The sequence below is a fragment of the Pipra filicauda genome, unplaced genomic scaffold, assembly GCF_003945595.2.
Source record: "Pipra filicauda isolate LSUMZ 115617 unplaced genomic scaffold, ASM394559v2 scaffold85_size2586006_pilon, whole genome shotgun sequence".
Classification (NCBI taxonomy): Eukaryota; Metazoa; Chordata; class Aves; order Passeriformes; family Pipridae; genus Pipra; species Pipra filicauda.
Genome location: NW_024105042.1, coordinates 2,046,688 through 2,054,405, shown reverse-complemented (window position 1 = coordinate 2,054,405; position 7,718 = coordinate 2,046,688). Strand labels below are relative to the sequence as shown.

The window sequence follows — 7,718 nt, the reverse complement described above, 5'->3', positions numbered from 1 at the left end:
CTCAGATATTTACCTGTAGGGATCTTCACCATTCACCTACTGTAAAAGAGGGGCAGCAATGTGGAGGGCTTTAAATTATTTCAAGGCCAGTGTTGCATCACCTCAGTGAATGCCAGGAGACATTTGTTATGTATATAGGCCTATAAACACGAACCAACCACACGCTTTGCAAGTGTAGTTTTAGGTCGGGAACGAGCCAGACCGTCACTGTGCTTCGCACACGGGTTTCCCTTCCCCATGAGGGAGCCCCTCGACCACCACCCATCGCATCGCCCCGCCCACCTGCGTAACCCCGCCCCTCGACGGCACCTCGCCCCGCCCCCCGCGGTGCCCCGCGCCGCCGCTAGAGGGCGCGCTCGCGGCGTGGCGCGCGAGGGAGGGAGAAGAGGCGCGGCCTCTCCCCGCGCCGCGTGTCGCCATTGGCGGAGCCGCGCTGTCACTCACGGCGCCCGGGAGGTGGAGCCCCGCCCCCTCCCGGCGGAGCCCCGCACGGCGTCGCCATTGGCCGAGCCGCGCTGTCAGTCACTCCGCCCAGCAGCAGGCCCCGCCCCCTTCTCCCGCGGCCCCGCGCAGCCGCTTGGGCCGGGCCGGGCCGGGCCGGGAGCGCCGGGCGGGAGCAGAGCGGGGTCGGGACCAGCCGGGATCCGCCGGGACCAGTCGTCTCCAGGACATGGAGGGCGTACGGCAGGGCGGGGGGCCCCCCGCGGGTGGGCCGGGGTCCGGCTCGGGCTCCGCGTCCGGGTCCTTCCCGTCTCTGTTCCCGCCGGGACTGCACGGTATCTACGGCGAGTGCCGCCGCCTCTACCCTGACCAGCCCAACCCGCTCCAGGTCACCGCCATCCTCAAGTACTGGTGAGGCGGCCTGGATGGGGCCGGGGTCTCGCGTGGAGCTGGGGGAAGCGGTGGGGCCGGCGCCTTGTGTGGGATAGGAGAGGGTTTGGGAGGAGTAGTGGGGTTGGGAGCAGCAGTGGGGCTGGGGACGTTGCAGGGAGTGAGGCCGCGGGGCTGGATAGGGTCCTAGCAAGGGGAGAGGGACCGCGAGTTGTGCCCAGAGTTTGGGGTGAGATGCTCTTGTGGCCGCGATGGGATGGAGGCGTTGGGAATGCATTGGGTGCCCAGGCGGTGTGTTTGGGGGCGTCCTAGGGAGGATGCACTGGCAATAGGGGGGAAGGCTGTAGGGAGGATTGCAGTGAAGACAGGAGGGTGTACTGGGGCTTCTGGGGTGATTTGAAGGGTCCGTGAATGAGAGGTGGCTGATGAAGGCCGTGGCTGGGGCAGGTCGTACAAAAGGGGAGTGTGTGTTACTCATTGGAAGATTCCCACAGAGGGTGAGGGGCTGGAGTTTCCCCTCCTGGACAGGAGCCACGAGCTCTGTCTTGTATCCGGGAGCTTGGGGTTCCCGTGTGGCCGGCACTGACCGGAGTGATCCCGCATTCCGGCCCCAGGCCGGACACACGCTGTGCATACCCGTAAAGCCCACGGGGCAGTGCCAGCTCCTCTTGGCCTTGCATAGCCATGTGTTATCGCAGACTGTGAATCTGCTGCTCAGTGTCTGCTGACACAGTGTCTGACACTGGGAACAGCCGTTGTTTATGTGGGAGAGTGGCATGAAGGAAGCACTCGGATGTTTAGCTATGGAGTAAGTGTCTAGCATCTAATCTCGTGTGAAGAGGAGTTCCTTTTGCTTTTTACTATCGCTTTGCTGCTCAGCCGCCTCTTCTGGGCCTAAGGAGTGCGATAAAGTCACCCCCGAGAGTTTGCTGTACCTGACATTGACCAGTCCCTACTCCACCACTTGGAAAAACTTTAGTCAATGCTCAGCTTCTTTATTTACAGTTCATTTTAACTCTATCTGGTTAGATTCCTGAGGAACAGCAGAATAACATCCTCCCTGATGCTGCTCTGACACACAAGCTATTGCTGTTGGTTTTCACAGTACTGTTAGCCCTTATTGCTTTGGGGGGGGGGGTTGTACTTAAACTGACACAATGGGCTGAGATGTTGCAAATCTGAGACTTCAAAATACAAATAATTTCCTGATTGTGTGCATCAGTACTTTGGTGATGGTCTGATCAGTCTGTCTTTATACCCATTTCTAATCTCAGATATTCAATCCTGAGGAGTTTCCAGTCACCTCGATTTGGGAGTCAGCACTTCTTTCCTGTCAACAGCTTAAAACAACACTGACTAGAGTGATGTAAGATTTGTGGGGGTTGAGGGAAATTTAGGTATATATTGAAAAATGGCAGAGACCCTTGTTTGGGAAGAAACATTGGTGCTTGTTTACTTAAGGGATTGATTAGGATTTCACTTCAATTGGAGCTCAAACACTGGAAAAACCGCTATTGGCAGTAATGGCAGGTTGCAAGTAAGAAGTAATGTGAAGGCCTGTTTATCCTGGCACTTTCCACGTAGTGGTTCTTCCGACTGTCAACTCAGCAGCAAGAGCCGAGAGCTTTGCTTGTAGAAACCAGAGGTGAGATTCTTACTGCTATCCTGTGCAGGAAATTCTTGTGCAAGGTGAAGCCTATGTGGACACTGCACATACTTTCTCTTCCTTTGTAAGGTGAAACTTGGAGCTTGGTTTTGTGAAGTCTGGTAAAATAACTTCTGCCACAGCTCACTCTCTGCTAATCTGTCCTCCTCTGCCCGAGCTGCCAGCTATTAGCTGGTTGAGATTAAAAGAGGAAATTGCTGAACTAAGTTCCCTGCCTTAGGAGAAATATTGTAACACTAAATCAGCTTTTAATTATATGTATCAGTTTCTCTATGGTTAACAGAGGTGTTTTTTTTTTGTTCTGGTAGCTGAAATCATAGTCCTCAGCTTGCGTGTCAGAGCAGATCCTTACTATGTAATGTTGGAGAATCTGCAGAACTCCATGCCTATTACATGGAGGAGTTTAGCCATGTGAGTTATTTAATGGAACTAGTCTTTTTTTAAATGCTATTTGCATATCTTGGGAGAGAGTTTGTCATTCAATCTTTTTGAAGAGTTTCTGGCTGTGTTTATAAAGGCCATGTGCTGAGATGAAGTTTTTCTCTATTGATGTCCAGTGTCCGCTTTTATTATAAAACATGGTTGAGTATCTTTAAGTGAAATATCTTGTTGCACAGAATTGCTGCTGAAACAAACAAATATGTACTTTCCTTTGTGACAGGTTTTGAAACAGGCATACTTTGGGCTGGACTGTTGGTTTTTCATCACCTGTCTTGAATTTAGGCCATATATTCAAAAAACAGTGCACTGACCTGTGGTCTGCAGCCACTTGGGGATTGTGGATTACTTCTGAAGGGTTATCAAAAGGTAGCTGTGAAAAGCAGTCCTGTTGTCACCTGCTGGGAAGTGACTATGAACCATGCATTGAGGACTTCTCAGGGTGAATGAATTGGGAATTTTTGAATTTTTTCCCATTGTGGATCTATTTCCTCTGCCTGCTTCCACAGAAACTTCAGAGCGCTCTAAACGTCAGTCAAAAGAAGACTCTTGGTGCAGATGCAAATCCGGGGGTTTCCCCCGAGGCTGCCCTTCTTGTTTGTGAATGAGCTCCATGAATAGAGAATGTAACAAATTTGTACTGTACCTCTGGCTTTGAAGTTCAGCTGTTCCTAATAAAATCCTCCAACGCTTCCAGCTCTTTGTGTGAACCGTGTACTGATATGTAGATTGTGATTCAAGGTCGAACCCTGCCACGGCAGCCGTGGGTGGGAGGATGTACCACAATAGGCATCAGTGGCGCCCAACCTTAGAGCAATGAAACCTGCCACCGAAACTGGATGAATATCTGTGCTGACTAACCTTTGGTGAGCCTTGGGTACACTACTAGCTGTGCTCCAGGTAGCTGGCTTAAAGCTCGTGCCGGATGCTCCTGCAGTTGCAGTGGTTCTGGGATAGGTATATGGCTTGGATATGTGTTTTTCAAAATTGAATTAGTCACCACCATTGCAGGCTTTTTGTTTACCTCTCTTCCAAGCCTACCAAATTTCTCAGGAAGTAAAGGCAGTCTGCTTGGATCATCGAGCAGCATGTAAACCAGTGGGTAGTGAACTCTGTCCGGGTCTGCTCTGGACAGGACAGAATTTGGCTCCCCTGAGCAGGCTGGTGCCGCATCGCTGTGGTCACCTCCTGGATAGCCCAGAGAAGTTTGGCCTTTGGAAGGAAACACAGGGCTGCTGACAGGAGTGAGAGAGAGGTGTCTGCCTCACCTGGTGCAGTCTAGGCAGGACTTTTCATCTGCATCAAACCTGACAAATACCTTTGAGTAACCCTAGGGGAAAGCATGTACTCGTGGAACAGTCGCTGTCCTGAAAAAGGGCAGTGTAAGGGTTTGTCTTGTGTGCTGTCCATGTCAGAGTGCCTGTGTCAGCAGTGTTCCAGAACGGATCGTTTGACATCTAAAGGTGTTACTAAACCCAGTTTGGAAGCAGGTTTTCTGCATGTGGGAGGTGCTGGTTGTTTATCAGGTGGTCCCTTCATTGCAAATCCTACACAACTGCTCTGACCACTCACTAATCTCTCACACTGGTTTGCTGGTCAGTGTATATCCATACACTCCCTTGCTCTGGAGTCTTCCCAGTCAGGGTGGTAATTGTGTGTGGCTGCTGCTATTCACTGCCACTCCTTGGGAATGAGTGTCCTGACTGGAATTTCTTCCATTTGGCTACTTCCATCATGGATCCCTGGGAGCCTGAGCACTGTGGCATTGGTGCCACACTCTGAACAGAACCACCGGAATGGGTGTTTGTGGTAGAGATCCCAGCCTCCACTGCGACCTTGTGCTGGCAAGAGGGAACAAGTGGGGAATGGGTGTGTCACAGGGGACTTGTTTTTTCCTGAGTGTTTCAAACTATTGCTAGATTTTGAGAATGAGTGTTTCCCGGGTGGCTACTGAGAATCAGACTTTGTTCCATCCCGGGTTCTAACTTGCATTCCCTGAGCTTGCTCACCAGTTTGCCTTTTACTCCATGAAGACGCTGCTTGTCATACGAGAAGGCTGCATAGTTGTGATGTAGCCCTCACCAATGGACTTCTGTGCCATTACTGGGGGTGGGCTACTCATCCCCTCTGTCCTGCCCCAGTATCCTGGGATGCATCCTTGACTGACCTGCTGGGGAAACTGGAACTGGTCTGGAGCCACCGTGGTGGCCTTATGTGACTTCAGAGGGTGGAAGCTGTCCTAGGGAAAGTCACTTGTTAGATAAAGGCTCTGCTTTTTTTTCCTGCAGCAGTAGGAGGGAGGCAGCACAGCTCACCTGTGGAAAGAGCCTTTAATATAACAGGCTGATATGCTACTTCAGACAGTCTTGAAGGTTGGGCAAAAGAAGATGGCAGAGGATTTCAAATTGTGTGTCTCTCTGCACTAGGGCTGGATCCATCTGTCTAGCCACAGAGACTGCTTGATGGTGATACACAAACCCCCAGGGCTAGCAAAGGAAGCACAGGTGTGCCCTGCAACCTGCGGATGATTGTGTCAGGGTCTGAACAGACAATGCAGATGAGGGGAATTAGTGTGGTTTCAATTTGGATTTTCTTATTTGGAGCAGTTGAGAGTTTTACTTGAAAACAAAGTGAACTGTAGTCAGGAAACAGTTAAACAGCTGCTCACACCGTTCTGTAACTGCTTGTGGTAGGTGTTTTATGACTGACAGAGTGAACTGCAAGCAAAACAGCGTGGTGTGATCCTTCCCTCAGTGGGGAGTTGTCCTGCCTTGAACGGGCAGATGTGACAGGAGTGGCAGGAGGAGCATGCCATGCTCTCTGCTGGCACACTGGCCTCACTTCCCTGTGCCTTGTAACAGGAAGGGTGGATGCAGGTTGTGGTGATTACTGCTTAACGTGACCTGGCTGTACTGCATTGACTTTTAAGTAATGTTATTTTAAGGAACACATCCTAGTGTTGAAGCAGGGGATGCAGTGATGCTCTTTATTCATTCTTGATTAATGCAAGTGGTGTATTTTACAAGTTACGATGCTAATTCTTCTGAATCAATGTTTTTCTCCTCCACTCTTTTAACTTCTTTCTCTGTGTTCAGAAGTATGGAGTACTCTCCTCAAAACTTAGCCCTTTCAAATTCTACTTTGAGGAATAGCATCACTTTTTTTGAGGTATGTGCCTCTGGACTGAATTAAGAGGTTGCAATACAGATACAGCTATTGCTCTTTACTAGTACAGTTTTCCAATTTTCTTTGTGTTTTGTAGAAGCTTTAATATGATTTTTCCAGAGGTTTTTATGCTTTAACTTTTAAAACATTGTAGTATGTTGCACACATGCGCTTTGCCTTCCTGTGCTTGAATCATTCTGGACTTAACCCAACCTTTCTCCTCAATTATTTTTTTTTTTAGAGGTAACTAGAGCATGCTAATTTAATTTTTGTCACTAGCCGTGTTTAAAACCAGGTCTTTGTACAACCTCTTGTAGCACCTGTGGAGACTTGCTATTTGTCTTGAATAAACTAACTTATCTAGTAATCTTTCTGTTTTTAATGCAGGTTGGGAGGACCTGACCCTCTGGACTATGTTAGCATGTACAGAAACCTGGGAAATCCAGCACTGAATGTTCCTGAGCATTGGCACTACGTCAGCTTTGGGTTAAGTGACTTGTATGGAGACAACAGGGTACATGAGTAAGTGCCATTCAAGTTCTGTAGCTGCATGTTGTGTTTTGTGTTGCATTTTGGGGCCATGTAGGTAAAACCCTGTCCTGCTGTTCATATTATTTGAACAGCTGGTTTTCTGCTGAGAATAGCCCAGCCCTGGTCTCTCAAAGGCTGAGGTTTGCCTGTTCTTGTATGTGGAAGAATTTCTATGTTCCCCTCTGCAGGCTTTGAATGCAATATATTTCTTTTCAGTGTTAAGTCGAGTGTTTTTTTGTTAGAGGATTTTTTTATTTCTTTTAACTGGTTGGGAAATTTTCTTTTAACTGTCTGTCTTGTTGTGTTTTTCACTCTTGGTAGTCTGTTATGGTCATACGCCTAAATCCTGACCCCTCCCTGTGCATGTTAAATGCCTTCCTCTGGAAAACTGCTGTAAGGGCATTTTTGCTATTGCTGGCGCAGCAGTGTTACTGTCAGCAGGCTGCCACCCCAGTGGCTGCTGTATAAAGTGCCAATTTGTGTATTAGAAGCCTAAAATTCTAATTATTTGACTGTCTTTTCTCCAGTAATTAAATTATTATCTTAGCTTCTTGGTATGGATGGTTTCTAGCAGACATTTTGTTTTAGACCAAGCAGGCAGCGTGAGCTAATCTTACCCTTGTCTTTCTTTAATTGACCTTGCTTCTTAACTCCAGTTAAAGTGAGTAGCAGTAGCTAAGCAGACATGATCTCAGGGCTGTGAACGTGGCCTTTTATCCAGCCAGAAATGCCACAAAGTTTCTGCTGTTGCTGTTTATTGAAACTCTCTATGCATTGTTTCATAGTTGCAGGGTAAATGTCCTTGACGAATGTTGCAGCAAAGGCCCCAGTTTGCTCACCCAAGCTTTCCTCCTTTTGTTTGTCTTGGTTAAGATTCAGCCACCATTTTTTTTTCACCCAAATGCTTCTCTTGCAACAGCAGCAGTCAGGCAGTCTCTTTAACCTTACCCATGTCCTCAAGGCAGTTTCTCCTGTTTTGTTTTTCCTCCTTGTGTTTGTGATTACAGAACTGCTTTTCAGAAGACAAGTCTCTTAAGACTGGAGTTTATACAGGACTCTGGTGTCACAGGGATGTGCCGGGGACATT

General features: G+C 48.7%; 1 protein-coding gene across 4 annotated transcripts in view; it reads left to right on the top strand.

The window, feature by feature from the left end:
* Positions 1-585: 585 nt before the first annotated feature.
* The window catches only part of SUFU (SUFU negative regulator of hedgehog signaling), a 98,651-nt gene continuing 91,518 nt past the window's right edge, over positions 586-7,718 (top strand). For all 4 annotated transcript variants that reach the window (XM_027738637.2, XM_027738638.2, XM_027738636.2 and 1 more), the window contains exons 1-2: positions 586-852; positions 6,488-6,622. In XM_027738637.2, the coding sequence (XP_027594438.1) occupies positions 671-852; positions 6,488-6,622 (317 nt within the window). In that variant the 5' untranslated portion in view covers positions 586-670. The remainder of the gene's footprint in view (positions 853-6,487; positions 6,623-7,718) is intronic.